The sequence below is a fragment of the Malaclemys terrapin genome, chromosome 5 (assembly GCF_027887155.1).
Source record: "Malaclemys terrapin pileata isolate rMalTer1 chromosome 5, rMalTer1.hap1, whole genome shotgun sequence".
NCBI lineage: Eukaryota > Metazoa > Chordata > Testudines > Emydidae > Malaclemys > Malaclemys terrapin.
The window spans coordinates 36,232,002-36,258,527 of NC_071509.1; the positions used below are offsets into that span (position 1 = coordinate 36,232,002).

Sequence of the window (26,526 nt, forward strand, 5' to 3'; positions counted from 1 at the left end):
ACCCCAAATCTGAAGGGTAATGCCATCTCTAAGCATCTGTCTGAAATATTGCAAAAATCTCTCTTTGGCTCATGAAAAGTTGTTTGAACCCGCTAAAGATGTTCTGTAGTATAGACAATCCCTGCAATACTAGCCACGTTTTAATGCGTCGGTGGTTTGAGATTTTTACAGTTAAAACAAGAGTTCATTTCACTATTCAGTGGCTTATATAGTGAATTAGATTGAACCTAATTTGTCCCTAATTTGATCTGATTTGTGCCTGAAGTTTAATTGCTAGCGCAAAATTTTCTGCTGTTCAATTTTGTGGATGAAAATTTTGTGGGCAGAAATTGTACCAGTCATATTCTGTGCCTTTTTGAACATCTGCTTCATGCTTTCTGTGTAGAGCTGATTGCACATTTTTCATCAGCATGTTTTTTTCTTACAAAAATGTCATTTTTGTAGAAAATTTCAATTTTGCCAAAAATTTCAGGGTTGTTTTTTTTTCATTGGGGAAAATCAAAACTACTGCCTGCCTGGAAGACTCTCGTTAATTTCACATTCTGCAAGTGAAATTGACAAAAGCTGTCCCTGAGGGCTGGTGTGGCAGAGACCCCAGTGCTCTGCCTCCACCCATGAAATTGATGAGAGCACACACACACACACCCTTGTTCAGATAGTTGAATTTTCCAGGCAGGTGGCCAAAAAAAATAGTTTTGGTTCTCCCAAAAATGGATTTAAAAAAAAAACATTTCCAGTGAGTAATTCTGCTTTTTTGACATTTTGTACTAGTTTAGGGCAATTTTTTTCTTTCGAGAAAAAAAAAAAAACAACAAATTTTTCATGGAATGGGATTTCCATGTTTTGGCCAGCTTTACTTCTGGGAAGGAAGCAGGGCTTTTTCCTTTTGAATTCTCTTCACAAGGATATTCAGAGATTTTTACAGCCACTAGAAAATATTTGCATAATCTGGTTTGATCTCTTTAATAACACAGGCCAAAGAAATTAGTAACCCAGTAATTTCTGCATCAAGCCCCTTAACTTTGTTCGACCTACAGCATATCTTTTAGAAAGAGGTCTAGATATTTGCTATAATATGTTTCTGGCTCCTTTGTGGGAAGACAAGACATTTTGTTCTATTTTACTTCAGAGTTTCTGCATTGTTATATTTTGTGTTTTGTTTTTTGTTTTGTTTTTTCCCAGTAAGATGGGCTGTTTTCTCATTTTTAACTGTGCCTTTATCAGACATTTATTGGGGCTTATTAACTTAGTAGGCTGCATGTGTGAATTTTGTTTTGTGGTTTCTACCATGCAACTTCCTACACATTATAATATCTAAAATATAAAGTGACAGTATATTTCAGCCCGTGTTCATCAGCAGGAAACTTTATGGGAGTCGTTCTTTGTGTCTTGAACTGGGAAGACATAGCAAGTTATTTGTTCGAAATTTGTCTTAGTCTCTCAGGAAGTCTTACTGTATCTATGTATTGGAGAACTAGGACTTGTACATGTGAGGGTCCAAGGAACTCTGGATATGCTAAAACAAGTGAAAATAGATGTTGGTAATGGTATCTCATCACTGGGGTACTGTTCCAGCTCTGTGACATGAAAGTGAGTATAAACCATAAAGAATAGCAGGAATGGGAACGAATAAAGCAGTTAAGCATTGGTGTTCACGTTTTTGTTACGTCCAGATTGCCCTCGATAAGCTACTAATTTGTGGTACCATTATAATTAGGAATCTTGTTGGAATTCATACATGTGACAAAATTTATTTTCTGTAGTATATCAAAGTTACATGGGGGAATGTAATTACAACATACCCATTTAATTTTTATTCATTTTAATTCTTAAACCTGGAGCAGTATAAATGAATAAATTAAATATTGGTTTAAGGACAATTAATGTTGCACTTTGAAGAAGATATGTTTACAATAACATTTCAAATTCCTGAAATCCTCATTTAGTATAATTTAAGGAAAAGTGTAAATATACTGGGGTTATTTCAATACTGAGCTAATTTTCATAGCAGTGTAGGACACATGCCATTACTGGTAAGGGGGGGCCGTGGGAGGAAAATTTTGGGTACCACTGGTCCAAAGGGGGTGGGAAACTTTGCCAGTCGGTTTCACAGATAGTTGCGGACAGCAGAGGGGGAATGGTGAGAATCAAGAATCTTGGGTTCCATTCCAGGCTTTGGAGACAAGTGTATTCTAGTGTGCATGGTCTCTTCTGCCCATTCCCCCCAAGCATTACCACATCTGTCGTGTCCCCTTCAACCTGACCTGTCCCAGTTCTGCCTTCTCCCCACCCTGACTCCTAGTTCCATTCATGTTCTCCTCACCTAGCCAGTCTTAGTCATCACTCTTCAGGATTCTGATCCCAAACTTCATGTCCTTGTTCAGCAAGTCCTAGTCTTACCCCTCCAGACTCCCAGTCCCAGTTTTCTTGCCCACCAGTCCCAGTCTAACCCCCCAACCACCCAGTTCCTTCTTCCTCCCCCTCACAAGGGAGTTGCCTTACCAAGTGGGGGGTCAGTACTAGCATTTTCCCATCTTTTCATGTGCTGTGTATTTATACCTGCCTACTGTATTTTCCATTCCATGCATCTGATAAAGTAGGTTTTAGCCCACGAAAAGCTTATGCCCAAATATATTTGTTAGTCTCTAAGGTGCTACAAGGACTCCTCGGTTGTTGTTTTTAGAGATGGGTTAAGGCAAGGCAATCTTTGAGGCTCTAAGCACACAGCACAGGATAACTCACCAATAACTATTGCATCTGCACCAGTAACCCCAACACCCACTGGAGTGTCAGTAGCACAGAGCCCCCCTTAGAAGTGTGACAGCAGCGGGGGCCCATAAGGGGTGGAGCTTTACCTAGCTATCATATACTGTCTCCAGAAGTTGAGTGGTGTTTGTATAGGGATTCTCAATATTCAGACTTATTGGGGAACTTTTGCCCTTATCTAGAGATCCCAAAGAAGATGTTACTTCACATCAGCTACACATTATGAAAAATCAGCAAATTAATATAATTAATATTGCAATGCAGTTATGTGTTACCTGCTGTGGAACTGAAGAGTACCTGCAGCAGAATTCGGGTCCATTGTGCTGCTGAGTGCATGGAGCCCTTTATGTTGTTCACTGAACACCAACAGTCTGCTAAGCAGCATATGTGTCCTTACTACCAGTTAGATACAAACAGTATTTGTTCACATTGCTTTCCATGCATAAGGCATCCCAAAAGATGTTGCAGACAGTAAATTATATATTAATATTGCTGTGACTGTGACCATTTGTGCATACAAAGCTTTGGACTTTAGAACCTGTTTGTAGTGAGAAGAATATTGGTCAGGACGTAGAGGATAGCATTCTCTTTTCCATTTGAAAAATGCCCTATGACATTCACCTGTCCATGGACTGCAGGGGACTGAGAACACAGTTGTAGAAAAAGCAACTCGATTTAATATAGGCAGTCACAATTTGGGCTTACAGTAAACAAACATGCACCTACAACCCCAAAAAGTATTTGTATTTTAAAAAGATAGCAGCTTAGAGAGTTAATAGTTTGTTCTCTCAGGCTTGATTTTAGCTTTATGTGCTTAGAAAAACCTCCTTTAAGTAGAGGCAGTACCTGTACAAGGTCACACATCTGTTTCAACAAAATCTGTAACTTTCATCAGGAAGTGTACAAAGTGAGGTTGGTTTTGGGATTGACTCAGAATATTGGGGATCAATTCCTGGCTCTACCACAGATCTGTGTGGCCTTGGGCAACTCACTTAATCTCTCTGTGCTTCAGTTCGCTATCTGTAAAATGTGGATGATAATACTTTTTGTCTTATCTAATTAGGCCCTGTTTAGACAAGAAAATTATACCCATTTAAATAGGTTGAGAAACTTAGTTAAATCAGTGGAACTACCTGGTGTGGACACTCCAATATAAGGTGTGTCTTGGAAAGTTCTTCCCCATATTATTATATCATCTGTGTACACTTGTGTGCCATATATATTTTCAAAAATATTTTGTATTGCTTTGTGAAATGCCTCTGGAGCTGAACATAATCCAAAAGGTGATCTTTTAAAACAGTAACATACAAAAGATGTATTAAATGTGAATAGCAATTGACTTTCTTACTCCAGTACTATTTGCCAAAATCTGTTCAAAGCATCTAAAGAAGAAAAGTACAGTATTTTGTTCCTGATATTTGTCCAAATATTTCTTCCCTGGTAGATATTTTAAAATGTTCCCTTTTAACATATTAATTTAAGTCTTTGGAATCTAAACATAACCATAAGAATCCATCTTTGTTTTCTACTATTACTAATGAATTCGCCCACTCAGCTGGCTCTCACACTCTTTTAATTATATTTAAATTAACTAACCTTTACAATTCCTTGTGTACCCTATTTCTTAAAGCTAAGGGTATTTTTCTAATTGCATATATGATTGGTTTCTTTGTTTCATTTAACTATTTTATGCATTGTATCTAATTTACCAATGCTAGTGAATAACTCTGTAAATTGATATTATATTTCCAATGTTTCAGAATCCTGAATAGTTTGAATTCTACCAATTAGATTTAGTGCTAAACATGTTTCTAAACCTAAAATAAAAATAACTAGTCCCTTAACTACTACAAAAAACTTATATTTTCTAAATTATCTTTAACTATGACTTGTAATTCACAAATACCCATAACAAGAATTTTTTCGCCACTGTAAGTTTGCAAATAAATGTGTAGTTCATTTAATACAGGTTTTTACTTTTAGATATTTTATAATTTCTTCTGAAGTTATATTAACTAGTGCACCTGTATCTGTTACATATGAAATAAATGTACCATTAGTAGATAGTGTACTGTCCAATCCTTCTTGTAGTTCACAGAATGACGCTGTTTCAAAATACCCAGAAACAAATTGTCTTCATGTGTACTATAAACTCTGTATTCCTTATTCAGCATCTTCACTGAGACTTTTGAATTTTGAACTAAGTGTATATTTCTATTTTTTTTTCTACTTTTATGTTTACAAACTTTTGCAAAATAATTTTGTTTCTTGCAGATATGACAGGTTTGACCATATGCTGGATGTTGTTTAGGTTGGTGTCTTCTTCCATATCTAGAACATTCTTTCATATGCTCATATTTTTCAACTTTAATATTTTCACTGTTTTCCGCCATAGACTTTTTCTTATTAAGTGTATATTCACACCAGTTTGTTTTCTTTCTAAAATGTGATTTAATTGTTGATTAGATTCAGCAGTTTGGCAAATTCTCACTGCTTTTTCCAGATTTAGATCTGACTCTTCTAACAGTCTTTTTCTTACACTCGTATCTGTTATACCCATCACAATTTGACTGCTTATCATTGACTCATATAGATTCTTGGAAATTACGTTTGTGACTTCTTATCTTTAGATCTGTTAAAAGTGATGCAGAAGTCTCTTCCTACTTTTGATTTCTTGAGTGAAATTGAAATCTTTCGAATGTTTAATTTCTTTTTGGTAAATGGTATTCCTAACATTTTTTAAGACAAACTCATAGTGAGCTCGTTCTCTAACATTAAGCTCAAATGAATTATATAATGAAATTCTTTCAGTACCTGCAGTATTCAAAAAGATGGCAGTCTTTTGTTCATCTTCTTTATGATTAGATCCCTATGTCCTCAAAAATCCATCAAATACTTGTTGAAACCTTTTCCAGTTTTCCACAGCATTTCTCGACATTTTTAGAAATGTGGGAATTCTTAATTGATCCATCTTAGTTCAATCAAACTTGTTTTTCAATTCTCTAACTTTTACTGTAGGTAGTTTTTTAGCATCTTTCATTGCTAGCACCTTAACTGTTCTTTTTATTAGCTACATAGCTAACATATATACAAAGCATCTTAACTCAGGTCCATCTATCAGTCTAACCTAAAACCAACTTCTTCCTCCCACTGTTAGCTCCCACACGCTGGAGATTCTATTCATTCTCTTAAAGCCACAGTAACACCACATAAGACTCTCTTAAACTGAAATAAGAGAGTCTCTGCAAGGGAGTTGCACTGATTTAACTCAGAAAAAACTTGTGTGTGTGTATAGAGAAGGCCTTAGATTGTGATTAGTTAGGGTCAGGAACTTTTCCTTTCTTTGAATAGTACAGCCTCTTGTACAATAAGATCCTGATCAAGATTGCAGTCTGCAAGTGCTACTGTAATATAAATAAATAAATGAAAGTTTAATAACTGATCTGGTCAGAATATAAATAAATATAAAAATTTGAAATCCACTTTTCTCACCCAGCATTGGACCCTAATCAGGTGATCTTAGTGAGTTGCACTATATAGGTAGCATTGCAACAGAGAACACACTTCTCCACAATGTCATACTGCTTACTCAACTTTCAGGTTCTGCTTCTGTTGGTCAGATGGCATTGGCTAGAGATCGTTCACTACCTGGTCAGTGAGAGTCTCAGGCAGGTGAATCGTCAGTTTTTTTTCACCCTATTTATTCTTTATATATAACTATTCTCATAAGACTCCAAAGGAGTAAATAGATGTTAGTGCAGCTTATATTCTTGTTAAAATCACACACACACACACACACACACACACACTCTTTTACATTCCAGATAGAAGCATATAAGTTCTTATAACATTCAAAGGCCAAACAGTTCAGCATTGCACTAACACATAAGAAATAAAGTGAAAGCAGCTACATACTGATCATAAAAATAAGTGAAATTGAGCAATCTGCATTCATTATTCAAGCTGAGAAGAAGGTAAACAAGAAACAAAGCATAAATAATGACAAGTAAAATCAATTTTTACACACTTTTTAGGTTTTAGGCCAACAATCAGAAAAATGACAAGTAATGTTGGGTACTTCAATTTTGGGGTGCCCAAATTGAGATACTTCAAAGAGACCTGATTTTCAGAGAGTGGATGGTTGTCATCTGCTCAGAGCTAAATGCAAAATCCTTCACTCACGCTTGTGGATTCATTTAAAACAGACATGTCATCCAAAACACTAAGGTCTGATCTACACAGAAAGTTGAACTGGTTTAATATTTCAGGTGTGTTTTTAAATTGATTTAATCACCTTAAGTTAATGCTGCTGCCTGTCCCCTATAGTTTTTCTCTTTTGGTGGTCTACTAAGCAGGATGGTATTCCTCTGTTACAATGCAAATTAAATTATATGCATTAATTGTATATTTTCACTTTGTGGTGCATTTCTGGAATTACTTAAATAAAATTTAAGTGTATTGAATAATTGTATAATCAGTTGTATTTGCTTTGCTACAAAGTTCAGTGCAGATCTGCTCCATAAATTAGGGGATCTCTTGTCATGTAATTTTAGGTCTCATGCTCCTTATTGCAATAGGGAGCCTCAAATATTGTACAGCGCTATTATAGATGGATTTTTCATTGTTCATGAAGCATAAAGGGAAAGATATATCTGTTTGATATACCGTACCAAGAACATTGCCATTCTGAAGTGTATTTTCCACTAATGGCTGCATATTCATTGCATGGCTGACTTCCCTGTCTCATATAATTTATTTTTAGGTAGAAGGGTGTTGAGCTAGCTGCTACATGTTTCTTGTTCTCATTTTAGCTTGTGATTGTACTTCCTTTAAGAGATTGAACATAGGAACAGACGTGTTGTGAGGCAGAGGAGCAATATCCTCGCCTTCCGTTTCTCAAATCTTCTTGACGATTCTGACTTAATCTTTTTGGTTTGCTTTGTATTACTGAAGAGGATGTTTCTATACAACTGCATGTGCGCATCTTCTTACATACTTTAACATTTTTAGGAAGATTTAGCTTAAAGTTTGTGGTGAGGTAGTATTACCTCACAATGCTAATGGATTATTAGATGTTTTTGAATCACCCTCTCTCTACGTGTTCAGCTGAGAACCTAATTTTCCTTGAGTCTCGAGACCATTGTATATAATAATCTTCGTCAAGCCTACTGTAAGAAGTTACTGAGGGGGGGAAAACCCCCAGTTTCTTAGAAAAGTGATTCTAAAGTGCAGTATTTATAGTGCAATGTATTTGCCAACTCAGAATCAGACAACTGATGGTCACAATATTAGTAATGTTGTTGTCATTGTGTTGATGGTAACAGTTCTTACTGACACTTCTAGTAGCTGGTAATAGCAGATAATCTCTGATTTTTGATGTAGTTAAGAAACTTGGACTTTTAAAGTAAACTTCAGAAAAATGAGGCAAATGTGACCTTTGCAGAAGGCATAGTAAACAAAGACATTAGTAAGAATTGTACTACATTTTCCCCCCTAACTGGACAATAATGAATGATTTCATTTGCCAGGCCTTTTGGTACATGAAGAACAATTTCACAGTGAAGGGCTTTTTTTCATTTTAGTTAAAATTTGAATAACATATGTAATTTTTCTGATTTATTTGAGTAAGAAATGTCTTTAGTATTTCAGAAAAACTCTGTAAAGGAGTGGTTTGCTTTAAAAAAATAGAAATGGAACATACACCTCTACCCTGATATAACGCGACCCGATATAACACGAATTTGGATATAATGCGGTAAAGCAGCGCTATGGGGAGGTGGGGTGGGGCTGCACGCTCTAGCGGATCAAAGCAAGTTCGATATAATGCAGTTTCACCTATAACACAGTAAGATTTTTTGACTCCCAAGGACAGCGTTATATCGGGGTAGAGGTGTACTAAATTGAAAACATTCTGAATCATAAATGAGTTATCAGTACTTGTACTGTGTTTTTAAATGTGTGTGTGTGTGTGTGTGTGTGTGTGTGAAATATACACACATGCTTTATTATGTCAGCATAAAAAATAAAGAAAAATAATCAAGGAAATAAGATACAGCAAATTCTAATATTTAAGTGTAAAAATCTATCACAGAATGTTTGTTTTAAATTACTGGTTTCTTGTTTGTTTACAGGAAATTTGGTGAGCGACCTCAACCTAAACGTCTTACCAGGTAAGCATAGAATAGTTTATCATTTTATCTAAACTTATTTTTTCCTTTAAAAAATTTCAAAGATAAATAACAAATTGTAGCTTGTCAGCCTTTAATTTCAGTGCTGAAGGATAATCATTTGGCAGAGAGTCATAGTACATTTCGAAATGTTGGTTTAAAATCTTTTCCCAAAAATGGAAAGCTTTAACAAACACTTTATCAACCAGAAATAATACTCTGAACATTGAGCTTTCATTTCATTTCTCTGTTTAATCTGAAATTCAAAATTCTTTGCAGAAATCGCTTGGCTTTTATGTAGTCAAATGTTTATTATTTGTAGAGCATTGTAGTAGGTATTAATCTGCTCAGGTCTAAGTTTCCAGAGATGACTTCAAACGTCTCCTCATTGACAAGTATATATATTCTATCCCTATATTCTGTATTCATTGATAAGTGTGACTAATGAAATCACGTCAAATGCCAAAGCTCTTTTACTGGCAGAATTTAAATATTGTATTTGAGGGCCTTTGCGCTGCAATGTATATCACAATCAAGAATGCTGTCAGGGATCGATCTTAACCTAAAAGTTTTGTGAATAGTACCACATTCTCAAGGGAAGCTGTTCATGAAAGGCTGTGAGAAGGGCTGTAAAATATTATATCTGAGTTATTCCTGTTCCGTTTTGGAATAACTTACTGTAGAATCCATAAAATAGTCACCATTTGCCAATTGTTACCACACAGTTACTATAAATACTGATTCTGTGGAGAGGGGAAAACTGTAGTAATGGATACTGTGTGTGGCAACTGTAGGCAAATGTTTACTTAATTGATGGCTACTGTGTTTGCCTGATGTGCACAAAAACTACACTTTTTTAATAGCGCTGTTTGTGAACAATAGTATTTGGGGGCATAACACACCCACTGTTACCCTGGCCTACTTCCTTTTACGTGAGGGAGCAGGATGCTTTATGCAAAACAAGAAGAAACATGTTTTATGTCATGTCAGGTTTGGGGTACCTTTCAGCAGGAATGCATTTTCAGATATACTCTAGCTTTGTGATCAACTTGCTTCATATTTAGGCTGTGAGTACTTATAACTCAGACCAGAGTTTATCCCACAATAGTTTTAAATAAGCTCAACAAGTAATTTTCCATTTTCCCATATGACTTGTACAATTATTATCTATACCTATTTGTGGATTTTTTTTAAAAAAGGTTAGGTTTAAAATCATGAAGTATTTTCCCCTCTTGGAAGTTAATCACTTTTGGAATTTTCTGCTTCTGAAGTTATTGGTAGAATCCACCTTCCTGAGATTAATTAAAAATAGAAAATTGAATGAACATCCTGTAGTATATCAGGGCATAAACTGTATTATTGTATGCTTAACTTTGATGAATCTAGGTTTCATGCACAGGGTTCAGCTACTTGGTTAGTAAAGTATCTTCCTCCTGGGATATTGACAGGGATCCTGGGAACCATTTCCCATGTGTGAGAGTGGGTGGTTCTAATTATTTTTTACATACCAAGACCTCATGTTCTGAAAATGTAGTAAAATGTTTAAGAACTTCCATCCCATAAAATCTAGACAAACCAATGCCCTCCCCTATCCCCTACCTACCAAGACTTCCCAATGCCTCTCGTGGTCTTGACCTCTATATTGAGAATCCATGCTTAAAGAATTGAGTAGAGAACATATTTTAGGATCTTGTAGATGTATCCCAGAAGATAGATTTCTTGTGAGTATAGGAGGGCAAAGAGGGTGAAACTGGTGAATTGGAGTCCTTTCTTATCTCTCTTTTCCCTTTGAATTAGCAATCCTATACTGAATACATAATAGATTATGTAAGTAAGAATATGATCCATTCAGATAGTCTGAAGAATATACCATTATGTTAAAACTCAAATGCTCTTTTAACTAAATTATTTTCTATATATGAAAAGTCCTATATGACTAATAGAATATCAGGGTTGAAAGGGACCTCAGGAGGTCTTCTAGTCCAACCACCTGCTCAAAGCAGGACCAATCCCCAACTAAATCATCCCAGCCAGGGGGCTCTGTCAAGCCTGACCGTAAAAACCTCTAAGGAAGGAGATTCCACCACTTCCCTAGGTAACCCATTCCAGTGCTTCACCACCCTCCTAGTGAAAAAGTTTTTCTTAATACCCAATCTAAACCTCCCCCACTGCAACTTGAGACCATTACTCCTTGTTCTGTCATCTGCTACCACTGAGAACAGTTCCATCCTCTTTGGAACCCCCTTTCAGGTAGTTGAAAGCAGCTATCAAATCCCCCCTCATTCTTCTCTTCTGCAGACTAAATAATCCCAGTTCCCTCAGCCTCTCCTCATAAGTCATGTGCTCGAGCCCCCTAATCATTTTTGTTGCCCTCCGCTGGACTCTTTCCAATTTTTCCACATCCTTCTTGTAGCGTGGGGCCCAAAACTGGACACAGTACTCCAGATGAGGCCTCGCCAATGCTGAATAGAGGGGAATGATCACATCCCTCTATCTTCTGGCAATGCTCCTACTTGTACAGCCCAAAATGCCATTAGCCTTCTTGGCAACAAGGGCACACTGTCGACTCTCATCCAGTTTCTCGTCCACTGTAACCCCTAGGTCCTTTTCTGCAGAATTGGTGCCTAGCCACTCGGTCCCTAGTCAGTAGCAGTGCATGGGATTCTTCCATCCTAAGTGCAGGACTCTGCACTTGTCCTTGTTGAACCTCATCGGATTTCTGTTGGCCCAATTCTCTAGTTTGTCTAGGTATCCTATCCCTACCCTCCAGCGTATCTACCGCTCCTCCCAGTTTAGTGTCATCTGCAAACTTGCTGAGGGTGCAGTCCACGCCATCCTCCAGATCACTAATGAAGATATTGAACAAAAGCGGCCCCAGGACTGACCCTTGGGGCACTCTGCTTGATACCGGCTGCCAACTAGACATGGAGCCATTGATCACTACCCGTTGAGCCCGATGATCTAGCCATCTTTCTATCCACCTTATAATCCATTCATCCAGCCCATACTACTTTAATTTGCTGGCAAGAATACTGTGGGAGACCGTGTCAAAAGCTTTGCTAAAGTCAAGGAATAACACGTCCACTGCTTTCCCCTAATCCACAGAGCCAGTTATCTCCTCATAGAAGGCAATTAGGTTAGTAAGGCATGACTTGTCCTTGGTGAATCCATGCTGACTGTTCTTGATCACTTTCCTCTCCTCTAAGTGATTCCTTGAGGACCTGTTTCATGATTTTTCCAGGGACTGAGGTGAGGCTGACTGGCCTGTAGTTCCCTGGATCCTCCTTCATCCCTTTTTTAAAGATGGTCACTACATTAGCCTTTTTCCAGTCATCCGGGACCTCCCCGATCGCCATGAGTTTTCAAAGATAATGGCCAATGGCTCTGCAATCACATCCGCCAACTCCTTTAGCACCCTCGGATGCAGCTTATCCATCCCCATGGACTTGTGCTCGTCCAGCTTTTCTAAATAGTCTTGAACCACTTCTTTCTCCACAGAGGGCTGGTCACTTCCTCGCCATGCTGTGCTGTCCAGTGCAGCAGTCTGGGAGCTGATCTTGTTCGTGAAGACAGGCAAAAAAAGCATTGAGTACATTAGCTTTTTCCACATCCTCTGTCACGAGGTTGCCTCCCCCATTCTGTAAGGGGCCCACACTTTCACTGACCTTCTTCTTGTTGCTAACATACCTGTAGAAACCCTGTTGCACCTGCTTGCCATCTCCAGTTGGAGAATAACTTTTTTTTTCAGATACATGTTCTTCAGCAATTCTTTTCCTCTTCATTGCTTAAGTTCTTTGAAGGAATAAAAATATCTCTCAGCAACTTCTATTCTATTGTGCTACTTGCTTTTGCAGTTATATATAAAATGTAATATATAGTTGTGATGGGTAATGTTGCTTACCTCCTTAAAGTGCTTTGAGATCTACTGATCAAAATGGCTATGTAAAAGGTAGGTATTCTTGTTCCTATTGAACATTTTCTTGATAAGCCGTAGAGAAAGAAGGATAGTCTTTCTATTCTTAGGAGGTTAGGTCTATGTGGCAACTGTGATTTTATGAATACAGCCTTTAGAGCAGAAGAAAGAGGCAGAGATAATTTGATCCTGACACAATGCTTAATATACACTAGAATTGACAGCACATGGACATTCTTTACTATATTTGTAACAGTCTCTTTGAGAGATTGTTTAACATGAGTACTGTAGATATTCATGGGCATTACATAATGCACTCTGCAACTTGAACATATGTTTGACTAAGTTAAATGAAGCTAAAATGGAGAATTTTGTGTCGTACTGAAATACATAAATATAATTCATTGAGAAAATATTAATCTTTGGTTTGGTAGTTATAAAGTACTGAACATCTGAATACCTATATAAACAGTCTCAGATAGTATATGTAAATATACTTGAGAGAAACAGTTTTTTATTGTCTATGCCTTATTGTTTATACTTTATGCCTATATGCAGCATAGTATTAGTGTTACTGATTATTAGCCAGATTTAGCGAGATCAAGGTAATGCACATTTAAAATTGTAATTTGGCCCATATTTCTGTATTGGTGTATCATCTACTTATATACATATTTCTGGTGCACAGTTACCATGATATCTATGTGCCAAGTACAAGAATTTAAATTGAAATGTCATCACAGTTGGATTATGTTCTGTCCCCCACTCTCTTGGGTGAGTTTGTAGTCCATAGGCTCTCTTTATCTGAGGGGTCTTTCTATTTATTGGAAACAGATCTTGTCAATGAGGAATATTGTTTCCTTAGTTGAGTAAAGTTCTGGGTCAACAAATGTCTTGGTGCCATTAAAGAACTATCCAAATGTTGGTTGAGTTTGATCTCCTGGGTGTCTGCCTTTAGGTGGATGGCCTTCACCAAAAATGTCCTGAAAACCTTTCCATAGAGTTTTAGCTCTACTTCTGTCAGTTTCAGTAGGTAGTTTTCAGTATTTGTACTTACCTAGTTATGGGCTTTGAAAGTAAGGACCAGGGGACCTTGAATTGGTTTTAGTAATTTATGGAGGGCTGGTGTAATATGCAGAAAACCAGAAAAATGTCATCCTCTACCTATTCAACTCAAGAGATGGTTGTCTTTGTTTTTAAGCAAAACAGCTTCTGTCTGGCTTCTGTTGTCATTGTATGGTTAAATGTTAGAAAACCAACATGGACCATGTATGTCATGTAAGCACATCAGTGTGGAAAACTCGGATAAAACTAAGGAAGGAGACCTTGAATTAACTAAATGTGTTTGAACAAATATGGGTAGCAAGATATTGTAAATAGTAACAACAAGACCTCAAAACATCCCTCCTGGTGTGAATGAATGTATTGAAATAAATACTGTCCTTCTACAGCACCCCAAAGTTTCCCTGTGGTGGAAAACTTTGTGATGATAGTATAACTTACAGTTCTGAGGTGCAAATTGAATACTGTTTTTTTGCCCCCAAAATTATCTTTTAAAACATCTCGTTTAAACCCAACTCTATATTGTTAATGTGCTGCATATCCCCCTATTTTATCGTCTTTTCACATCAGCTGTATTTTTTTCTTAAAGTTCTATTTGAATTATTATAACTACAAAGCTTAAAAAAAACTTTCAAAACTTATTTTCTCTTTACATTTAATTTTTAGGGAAGCTATGCGGAATTATCTAAAGGAGCGGGGTGATCAAACAGTACTAATTCTCCATGCAAAAGTTGCACAGAAGTCCTATGGAAATGAAAAAAGGTAAGCTCTCTCTCTCTCTCTTTCTTCCCTCCCTCCTTCTCCCCCCCCTCCCCAATCGAGGAAAAAAAAATCATCATCTGGCGTGTCGTTAATTTTAGCATAGTACCTAACAAAATTGCCTTAAATTAAAAACACCATAATCTGACTCTAAATAAATGTATTAATGAAATATATCAAGTGTATTGCCAACATCAAGACAGGTGTTTGTATAGTGAATGTTGGAAAACTGCTGCTTTTAGTACATAGATGTTTGCGTCTGTTTCTGCTGGTAGTTTCAGTCCCCAGGTTCACTTCACCCTGGGATTTCTTTCTTTTATCTAGCTCACGTGGTTGGGAGAGCAGTGAGGTTCTATAGATCCTCATGTCCTTTGCGGGTGTTCTCCCCTGCACAGTTTGATTTCTGTGGGGAGAGGGATATCCTTAGCCTGGGCATCACTTCTCCTCCTCACCCCAATAACGTTGTTGTATCTGCTGCAGCTGCTTCTGTGTCTCTTCATGCCAGCTGAGTTAACTAGTTCTCCAGTTACTTGTGGAGCATTCTCAGGTAGACAATATTTCAATGTTTAATTTAAAAAAAAGCAACCAAGTAGAATGAGAACCTTTACCGAAATAAAAAGTGACATAAACCCTCTTTTGGTCACTTTTAAGGGGATCAGCAATTGAGATTATAGTGAAAATTAGCCGTAGAAAAATGGGAGAAAGTCTTAGTAAGACTTTCCTATTAGTATAAATTATTTTTCCATGGTAAAGTGTCTGTTTAAAGTATTTTGTTTGGAGGAAGTGGTGGTGGTGGGAAGGTTAGCTCTTTTCTTTCAGTAATTTTAAATAAAGATATACATGGCCCCAATTCAGGACAGCACTTAAGCATGTGCTGTCCTGAATCAGGCCTGTAATTGCAATAAGACATATCAAGATGTATCATTAAAATTAGTATAAAGTATGTCTTGTTATAATAACTTCTTGCCAAAGATAGGTCAATATATAAGTAGTAAGATGCTATCTATTTGATCCTATTTGTATAGATTTTTATACTGCAGCTATCAACAACATATCTGATCACTGCATTTCCAGGCAATTGTAGTACGCTTCAGGTAGTTTTTAAGGCACGAGACTGCAGAAGAAGCATTTTGGGAAGGCTTGTTAGTGAATATGTTTTATGAATAAGTTGTGTGTAGCCTCTTCCGCACTGTTCTGCTGGTGCACTTAAATTCTGACTTGCAGCACCAATCAGAAAAAGCTCTCTTATGTCTAGATTTCTAATTATCTTATAATGCACGACTGTTACTGTAAGATGTACATAACAAATTTCAAAAGTTAAATTGTTGAGCTAAAAATATTGGACTAGAGCAGATGAGGTTTCAGACACAGATGTTATCTATATGCAGTAGCCACAAAACAGCCACAGGTTCTGCATGTATTGTTACCTTTGATGCTTAATATTTCTTTCTCTACCTCGGTCCACATCCTGTTGTATCATATTGCTTGTAAAATTTCCTGAGGTTTGAGATATTAAACATCTCAATGTACAAAAATTATTCAAAATCAGAGTCCACCAGAAAATTGCCTGCAGAGTTCTGAGATGTAATCCACTAATACAAATGGATTTATTTCCTATCGTTGGGCCTCTGTTGTTCATGAAAAGGCCACTGTTGGCTGTTCTTCACACTTCTGTGCCTAGTTACTGGTACATCAGTGCATTTCCACTCTCCTGAGAAGACCTGCACAGCTTGCAGTCTTTGCTAAGCTTCTCTTCTGGGCAGTTTCCAGGTTCAGAAGTTCCATTGAATTGTTAAGGATTTTTTAGATCTGTTTAGAGCCTTGCATTTCTTATTGAGAATCAAATAGGAAACTCAATGAGGGGGACAAAAGGACACAAGTGCACTGTGTGTACATGATGCAACTATGCAGCCCTCTGTTGCCGACTGCAACATTTTTAGACACATAGCAAGGGGGTTACAATTCAAGGCAGAGTAGCAGTAAGCAGTACCTGCTGCTTCACAAAGGAGGATTTTACAGCCATCAAGATTCATCATGACTGAACAGCAGGAACACATGGTTAACTTCCCAGATCACATCCTATTCAAAAATAACGTGGTTAAGGAGTACAGCGTACTGAATTAATTTAACCCCTTTGTATGCCTCCATCGGTAGGAAAACACATTTCTAAAGAGCTTTCCTCTGTCAGACAGAAATCTGTTCCTTCTCTTGGGCCCAAAGTACTTCAGGAGTAGGAGTCGTCCACCATCCAATCCTTTTAGGGATAGATTTACTCTTTTCCTGTTTGGATTGCAGTAAAGGAAAGGGGGAGGGCTCATTTTATTTGAAGATTAAAACTCATCATTTGTGTTAGGAAAATGTGTGAAGTCCCCCCCCCCTTCCTCCCCAAAATGACCCTGAGAAATGTGAGGTGATACTTTCAAGGTGGATCTTTGTTCCTAGTAATTTCCAAATATTCCCATGTGCCTTTGAAAGGTAATATTTCCCTAAACAATTCCTTGGATAAAATACAGAGTAGAGCTTCAGGCATTCTTGATGTGGCTTGCTGATTTTCATGAGTATATGTTACTAATGTTAGTAAAACCACTATGGCATGCATACAAGTATGCTTTCCCAACTCCTGAGAATGCTGTCCTTATGCCAACTAGTAATCACAAGATGCAATCAGAATGACATTAATACTGCATAAATACAAAATGCCAAATGTTAAAACACCAGAGCTCTTCTGAGGGGGCACTGTTTTGGGGTGTTTTTTACTGGGTCCTCATCATCTGGTACCAAAAATTTTACATCACTTTTCAGGGATGTCATGGCCACCATTAGTGGCTCAGAAACTGAACTGTAATCAGATATTGATTAAAATAGATACATATGTTTTTGCATAGCATGTTCCTCCACCACTCTATAGACATTGTGGAGGTAGGTCCATCCTCTATTGAGTATAGTTGGAGTTTTTCTTCACACCAGTTACTTTGAATTCTTGTCCTAGTGATAGACTTACTAAATGATTACAGATTTCTTTTTAGTCCTTCAGAGTTTCAGGAAGAGAGAGCTCAAGGGTGACAGTGGCTGGGAGTTTAGTATAAGATTATAGCATCATTTCCAAACTGATTTAATACTGATTTAGTTATTACAAGAAAAATTGTTTAATATTTAAACAAAATGTATAGTTCTAAATATTCCAATCTAATTTTTATTCTCCTTCTCAAACCGGTATTTAAACCAGCGCAGAAGATGCATTACAGTATTACACTAGACTTCCAAACTTCTGGCGTCACAAATAATAACTATTATGATTATTATTTATTAACTAAATTGCTGGTATCAACAGAAGGCTCAGAAGTGCCAGTTTTAGTTAAATCTTTGGATTCCCTTCTGCCCCACATACTTTGTGCAAATGAGTGCAGATTTAGGTCCTTGATTTTCAAATTCATTTTACTTTACTCATAGTGAGACATGCCTTATTCCTTTCTTATTGCTGGGCTAAGCAAAGTTAACAAAGTTTTTAAGGCTATTTTATTATAATGATTAACCAAGTTCATGGGACATTAGTTTTATCCATTTTTTTCTTGCATTTCCAAAGAGAGAGGTTTTTAATTGAACCATTACTGATTGTGCCTACGGTTACATTGTATTTTAAACTTCATGGAAGGATCTCTCCATGGTTTTTTTTTGTCCTGGACTTTAGTGTGATAAGGAAGTATCTTGGCTCACTTTAGATGTGTAGAGAATAATCCATCTTTACTTGACAGGTTTCTAAATTTTCAGAAATTGGGGCTTCTTTTGTAATTCCAGTTTCCAATCATAGAGACTGTGTAATCTAGAGGCTACAGAAACTCCTCATTTCCGTTCCCAGTTGTCTCTTGGTTTGCTATGAGGCCTTGGGGGAAAAAAAATTAACCTTTCTGTGTGCAGTTTATCCATCTGTAAATGAGGGTAATAATTACCTTGCAGGTGTTTTGATGAGGCTTAATCAATAGTATGACATTCTTGGTGGAAAGGAACCATATGATGTGCAAATGTTGTGTAGTGTGGTTTTGTTTAAAAATCTTAGGAAGAGGCTTAGTCCCCAAGTACCTGGCAATGTCTTTGTTTACTTGTCTGTACACTGATCTTTGGGGTTCCTAGATGTTGATGTAATAGAAATAATAATAGACAGGTCTGTTGCTCTTCTAAGATGAGAGCATATTTAGTAATAATAGCCTTTGGAATGGCAAGGGTGATAGAAATTTAACAGAAGAAATTTGCAGGTGAACCATTTGGCAGTGGCATGTGTACATTAGTTATTGTTTACATTCTCAGATGTTGCATTCAGCATAGTTGTCTGGGTTCCTTCTGGGTACTTTAATTGTAGATTAGATTTGTGCTAGTTATATTTCTGTAAAGATACTATCCACCAGGATTTTCACTCCTGGTTCTCAGCTTCCTGGCATGAGACACGCACAGCTCCCCAAGCTATTGAAGTTTTTTCGGTCTCAAAAGATGCTTACTAATGGGACTATGAGCCAGCCCCCCTACTAATGGTCACATACTACTATGTGAGTTTGTTCAGTATCCTTGGAATGTTCTAGTTAGCAATTTCTTGACAGCTGTTAGTGAAAGAACTCTTTGCAGAAGCTGCACCTCACAGTTATTGCTCAGACTTTTCTCTGCAATGTATTGTTGAGTATGCTCTACTATGTGCCTACTAAGTCCTGGTTGTTATTGCTAAAATTGTTTTGTCATTGAGTGCTTTGCCTTGTTCAAGGCTTGCCACGTGGCTCCGATGCCTATTTTTAGCACTCTGGCGCCTAATTATTTTTCATGTTTGTTTTTTTTCTTGTTGCATTGTATTCTTCAGTGGATGTTGTCAGTTTCTTCAGCCCCTAAGAAGGAAAGAAGACTGCTGAGTGGTTTCATGCTCAGAACAATGTGGGTAATTGACAAACATATCTTCTGCCTTGACTGTCTCCAAGTCGACCACCAGGTACAAGGAGAAATATTGTCACGCAAATGTCACCTCGAACGGTGGTGTATTTCTCCAAACCCACATCAAGGGAACCTATGAAGACTTCTTTGAGACCAGCACAGGGCTAGGCCAGAGTGTTTCAAAAGGTAAATCCTTGAAGCAGAAGCCAGAGTTGAACAAGAGTGCTGAGTGCCAGGACTCAGTAGCGTTGGTACAAACCCATTTTTCCCTGGTAAGCTTAGTTAGGATAGTTTCACCACTGAAGCACCATGTTTTCCCAAATTCATTGGCCTTAGTGGTGCCATACCTACAGGGGCTAGGAGTGCACATGTACTCTTACTTGGGGAATTGGCTGGTCAAGGACACCGCTATGGAGGGAGTCAAAAAGCAGTCTGTTCGCTTTTCCATGTCATCACAAGGGTTTTGGAGTCAGTAAGATTCGAAGTCTCTACTTTTCCACAGCAGACATTTGGAGTTGTATGTGAGTTCTGCTAGGCATGGATCTGCTTGGTCTTTCTGCTGCAGAACAGGATTCAACACATGACCAATCTGATGGAGAGGATTTGTCAGATCAGATGGATGATAGCATAGGCCATACTATGAATACATTTGAGTTTTGATGGCCTCAACTGAATTAGGAGTACCATGGCTTTTCTTCTCATGAGACCAACTCAGTGGACCTTGAGATCACAGTGGAAGCAAGCACTATAGGGGGACTTGCATTTCTTCTGGATGATGGACAACCTCTGGGCTTTTCTGTCTAAGTGCCAGTCCAAAGTTGAACTTGAATTATTTAGTTCAAACTCCAGCCATTCAAATTGTAGTGACCACAGATTCGTCCAACATGACATGAGGTACATACAGAGAAGGTGCCCCCACCTCACCCACTCAAGGAATTTAGTCTTTCTATAGGAACAACAACAGAACATTTTATGTACAGCAGCTGAGTGGTTCTAAATACAAGTACCTTCAGAGACCTGATATGCCAAAAGGTGGCCCTGCTTCACACATACAATAGGGTCACTGTGCTTGTACATCAAGAAGCAGGAAGGGACCAAATTTTGCATCTTACGTTGCAAAGCTTGGCAAATATGGGAATGAGCTTTCCCAGAAGACACTTCTGATCGCCATATATTTAGCAGGGAAGAAGAACTAACAGAAAGAGCTGATCCATGACAGATCTTCACAAGTGGTCTCTGGAGCAAGTAGTGGCATACCTACTTCACAGAGGAACATTGGAGGTAAATTTCTCCATCCCTTACTTGAAAAAGAAGGTACCAATCTTCTGCTCATGGCATAGCGGAAAAAAATTAACAACGGAATATCTTATGTATCAAATGGATAAAGGGACTCCTGTATGCCTTTTCACTAGTACCTCTTATAGTCAGGGTTCTAGCAAAGGTTTGGAGGATCAGAGGCAATCGTTTTTTTTTTTTTTTTTTATCATTTTGTTTTTTTTGTTGGTCAGATTACTTCTTTGGGAACTTCCACCTCCCACCCAATTAGAAGCTTATGGCCTTGTGGTTAATATAGAGGACTAGAAGTTAGAAAACCCTATAAATTAAAGATGAATGGGAAAGCAGTTTTCTTTGTTCCATAGCATCTAGTCCCACTCTATTTCTAATTGTGAACTCTGGAAATTGTTGAAAACTAAAAATAGTCGAAGGAATTTTTTTTCTCTTTTCATATGTAGCTGAAAATCAGCCCATCACCAAAACTTAGAAATTCTCATTTATTACTTTAACCCATTTCTTCCAAATGCTTTTTCTCCAAGTTATTTTAAACTAATCAAAGACTGGGGCTTCTTTTGTCCCATGTTAAATGAGAAATAACTGCATCAGTGGTGTACATGCGCACTTTACTGTACATACAATAGAACCTCAGAGTTACAAACACCAGAGTTACAAATGGACCAGTCAACCACACACCTCATTTGGAACCGGAAGTATGCAATCAGGCAGCAGCAGAGACCAAAAAAAGCCAACAACCCCAAATACAGTACAGTGCTGTGTTAAACGTAAACTACTAAAAAAATAGAGGGAAAGCAGCATTTTTCTTCTACATAGTAAAGTTTCAAAGCTGTATTAACTCAATGTTCAGTTGTAAACTTTTGAAAGAACAACCATAACATTTTGTTCAGAGTTACGAACAACCTCTATTCCCGAGGTGTTCATAACTCTGAGGTTCTACTGTATTTTACGCAATATAGTTGAACTCTTCTTTACAGGAGATCATGGGATTGTCTGTATAGAGTTAGAAATTGAAAAACCAATACTTGCCTCCATCTGGAGGTAGAGGCTAACTCTTAAGTCTAGACCAATAAGGGAACCAGTCAAGCAGGTCTAATAATTATGATTATTTCTCTTTTACTTGTTTGCAGTGTTGTAGCCTTGATGGTCCCACAAAATGAGAGAGACAAGGTGGGGTCAGGTAATCGGTATTGCCGTTTATTGGACCAACTTCTTTTTGTGGAAGACACACACTTTTGAGCTCCACGGAGCTCAGACCTGAGAATAGCTCTGTAAAGCTCAAAAGCTTCTCTCTTTCACCAACAGAAGTTGGTCCAGTAAAAGATATTACTTCACCCACCTTGTCTCTCTCTCTTTGATTTGACAGTTTGAAATCAGTTTTTTAAAACTTAGTAAGCCAAGAGTCTGTATGATTTTGATTTACAATATAATTCAGTATTTTTGATGCCCTTATCGTAAGTTTTAGTTTAAAAGAAAGTTGAATTGCTGCAGCCACTTTGTTCTTAAAATGGGTTATAACTTGTTTTCTGGTGGACTTTATCGCCTCCTAGTGTCCTTTGGCAAAAGCTTTTCTGTACAACGTAACTGGAAGTACTTGCATTTGGAAATATGTAAACACCAGCATTTGCTCAGTTGTAAAGACTGAAAATAATATAGATATACTTAATGCAGTGCATGACATTGTAACATATTTTCAAAGCTTGAATTGAGTTAAAGATGCTTTCGCCCTGTTTCTGTATATAATTTAGAAAGCAGTACTCTTTTAAGTCATTACAATTTGAGGGCTCACTGGGGTAGCCTATTATTTGTATTTATTTAAATGATTTTAATAAAATATAGTAAGTTTTGTCCTTACCATAGTTTTGTCATAATTTCAAATTTAATTTTACACAGGTTTATTTTAAAAAAGAAAGAAATATTTAATTTAGATTTTAAAAAATCTGATATAAAAATATTTTTGAAGAAAATCAGATTTTTATCCACATTGTCAGAAAACAAGTCTTGTCTTCATTTGTCATTGATGAAAGGATGTAAATATAACAGTAAATACTAAATTAATATTTTAGAGTGGTTTCTCTGAAAGGCTTATGTTTTTATTATTTTATCTGTCAGTCAAAGCTCTTAGTATCTCTACACTAACTTTACTGTCCTTAGAGCAGTAGTAGGCAGCCTGCAGCCCATCGGGGTAATCTGATTGCGGGCTGCGAGACATTTTGCTGATGTTGACCGTCCTCAGGCACGGCCCCCCTGCAGCTCCCGGTGGCCGCGGTTTGCCGTTCCCAGGAAGCTACACACACAAAGATGACAGTTCCCAGGATAAATTGCTTAAAGGAACCATGTTTGTTTAATTTTGATTCATAAACTAACAGATTCACTTGAGAAAATCCTTAAAATTCAGTTTAGTCACAGATTATATGCTGTAAAGTTGGAGGAAGATACAATATACTTTTTATGCAAAACAGAGTTTGCATCCTGGCTTAAAGTGAAACTCTCAGCACAACCTTAACTGAGGGGTTGCAGTTGTGTGTGTGTGTGTGTGTGTGTGTGTGTGTGTGTGAAATATATGTAACCTACGAACACCCACTCAGTGTCATTTTAAGTACTTACCAGTGCTCTATTTAAAAGCTCTGAATATCTCCTTTCCAAGAGTGTAAAGCTCCTGATTTTGCTCTGTAAGTTTGCAAGATGCCAAATCTTTAACCTGTTTCCCTCTTTATGCTGCAATGGAGGGCTTTTGTTCCAGTATCAAATGCTAATTTGGCTAGGAAGACTTTGTATTTGCCAGGACAAGACTCAGTTTTGACGCTTGTATGCAAAGATTTTTATAAAAGCTGTATGTAATCTGTAAATTGTTCATTTTCAGGTTTTTTTGTCCCCCTCCATGTGTGTACCTTATGGGCAGTGGATGGAAGAAAAAAAAAGAACAAATGGAACGGGATGGTTGCTCTGAACAAGAGTCACAACCATGTGCTTTCATTGGAATAGGAAACAGCGACCAAGAAATGCAACAGCTGAATTTGGAAGGAAAGGTAGAGCCCATATAATAATTACTCTTGCAATTTACAGCATGGGACATTCTAACCACTACTGTCTCTTTCAGCAAATACGTTCATGTTGTTTTTATTTTCTGATCACTAACTAGTTATTGTGGCCCATAAGACATTAGGGTGGGGAAGGTTTGTCAATTGGCAAAGAGAATGAAATGATCAAGTTTCTAAGCAGGTATAACAAATGTTTAAAAGGAGGGAATAAAAATACTTTTAAAAGAATTGTTATAGTATTTTGCTAAATGTAGAGATATGTTTTACAATAATGCAAATTATTATGGGATGTTTTTTGTGCCATCAATGAACTAAGATAGCTAGAATAAAACTGACCATGCATAGGTTTCTGTTGTTTGTAGGTGTTGCAAGCACTATTTCAGTTACCTTGTATTTGCAATGTAGTTCCTTCACTGATGCTATAAATATCTATTTTACAATGTTCTTCACAATGTATGCTTTAAATAATTGGAGCAGAACGTTGTGTTTTCAGGGAATTGGTAAAGAAAAATATTTGGGTAGGCGTTTTTAAAGATGAATCCCGCCCATGTCATATTTTCTGATTATTTAATGTGGTAAGTGTTTCTGCTATCTTCAACTAAAAGTTTATCTGAAAAAGAAACAATAGTTTATTCTAATCTACAGAACTATTGCACAGCCAAAACATTATACATCTCTGACTCAGACAAGAGAAAGCACTTCATGTTATCAGTAAAAATGTTCTATGGCAATAGTGACGACATCGGTGTGTTCCTCAGTAAACGGATCAAAGTCATCTCCAAACCTTCTAAAAAGAAACAGTCACTGAAAAATGCAGACTGTAAGTATTTAGTGTGTAGGTCTTTACTTTATGTGGTGATATGTTTGACCTCGTATGACTTTCTTCTTGTATGTTTGAGGTTTGATTGCAACTAAAAATAAATACAGTGCAATTTTCCAGATTTACTGTAATGTATTTAAGACCTCTGTACACTGATGTATTTTGCAATATTCTCCTTTATTTACCTGGTTATGCTCTAAGTGAATTGAATATGGTTAGCATTCACAATATAGATTGATAGGGTTAAAAAAATTCCTTCAGCAGATTTCCAATCATGGGTCTGTATACTTATACACAGGCTTGTCAAGAACTTCCTTATCTCAGAGTTCTAAGCTGTTGATTCTAGCGGGTGAGGACCCTTCCTGCTGAGGTACTTAAGCTACCTCCACTAGTCAACAGCAAAGACATTGCTTTAGGAACATTAGTGATTTAGCTCCATATCACCCCAACCAACTCTGCACTTCTCTGCATCACTCTCAATCTCTCACTATCTTTTCTCTCATTGACGTCAGTTTTATTTATAAATTTATTTTGTGAGATTATCTTCAAGGTATTGACTTTTATTGGAGTTTGGGACTCTTCATGTTGTTGATCTCAGGCTTTAAGCTCAATTTGTTTGCTCATTCTGGAACACCTGTTTTTTGTGTTTGAGCTCTAGAATTCTTGGGTACTGAAGCACTCCAAGCTTTAATCACCCTTGCTTCTTCCCCTTAGAGTTTTGCTTGTCCACAATTGATGCACGTCAGGCATTGTGTGTTCCTTTTTTCTTGATCCATGAGATTCTATCGTATTCAGATATTGTAGTCTAATCTTCTCCAATCTCAGAATCCTGCACTGGGATTTCCAGACTAGTTCATTGGGGCGCAAGGCTCAGGAGAGGGAATCGATGTAAGTGGGGAAAGCTGAAAGACCCCAGTCCCCAGAACCGACTTGCAAATGTGCAGTTAAAGTAGCAGATGACTTCTTGAAAACTCCCTACCTTCCCTCTTGGTTGTCTTTGTGGCCTAGTGTAGTTGGAGGAGCAGTTCATAAGTAGAGATCTGCAGATGAAGGCAGTTGTTTGCCAGCCTAAGTGTCTCTTCTCTGCTCATGTGGAACTCATCTTAGTCTTAGATGCACCAGTGGACATCCCTCAATACTAAAAGCATTCACTTTTCTGATAAGTGGGGGAATGGAGAAGGTTAATTGAGCTGTCAGAAAGGAAAACAAAAGAGGTTGCTGGATGAGAGGAAAAGTGCAAAAAACATACAGAAGAACAAAAAAAAAGGAATTGCGGGGGGGGGGGGGCGGAGAACAAAACATACAGGAAAGGAAGGAAAAGAAATGAAGAGAAGTAAGGGGAAAGGGAGAAATCGTAGACTCTGTGTCAGAGCATTGTGGAAAGGAGCATGAAGATGGAAGGTGCCCACTGCTCACAACAACAAAAATGACTGGAAATGACTACTATAATCATTTCTCAGCACATAAGTCAACACATGAGGTTGCACTGTGTTTTTCTTTTTTTTCCATTCCCTTTTTTGCTCAAACGTGGAGAAGTGACCCAGTAGCTTTAAAAAATACTCTGAAATGCAATTTGATTGCTGCACTAATGGGGAGGCACAGCTACTTTTCTGTGCCTTGATAGGACTGTGATTTATGGCTCCAGAGACCATCACAAGCCAGAGGTACCAGAATGTTTACTTTATAGCCCTCTTGGTCCTTTCCAACAGTTCTATTGTGATTGTCTATTGTCTGTTGTGAAACTGGGCTAGGAAGCCTTAAATGATATGTCTACACCGCAATTAAAAACCTGCAGCTGGC

The 26,526-nt window shown here is 37.5% G+C and overlaps 1 protein-coding gene across 4 annotated transcripts in view; it reads left to right on the forward strand.

Moving 5' to 3' along the window:
• The window catches only part of RBPJ (recombination signal binding protein for immunoglobulin kappa J region), a 78,762-nt gene that overhangs the window by 38,835 nt on the left and 13,401 nt on the right, over positions 1 to 26,526 (forward strand). For all 4 annotated transcript variants that reach the window (XM_054030012.1, XM_054030011.1, XM_054030013.1 and 1 more), the window contains exons 2-5: positions 8,898 to 8,936; positions 14,575 to 14,670; positions 23,729 to 23,894; positions 24,552 to 24,726. In XM_054030012.1, coding sequence (XP_053885987.1) covers positions 8,898 to 8,936; positions 14,575 to 14,670; positions 23,729 to 23,894; positions 24,552 to 24,726 — 476 coding nt within the window. The remainder of the gene's footprint in view (positions 1 to 8,897; positions 8,937 to 14,574; positions 14,671 to 23,728; positions 23,895 to 24,551; positions 24,727 to 26,526) is intronic.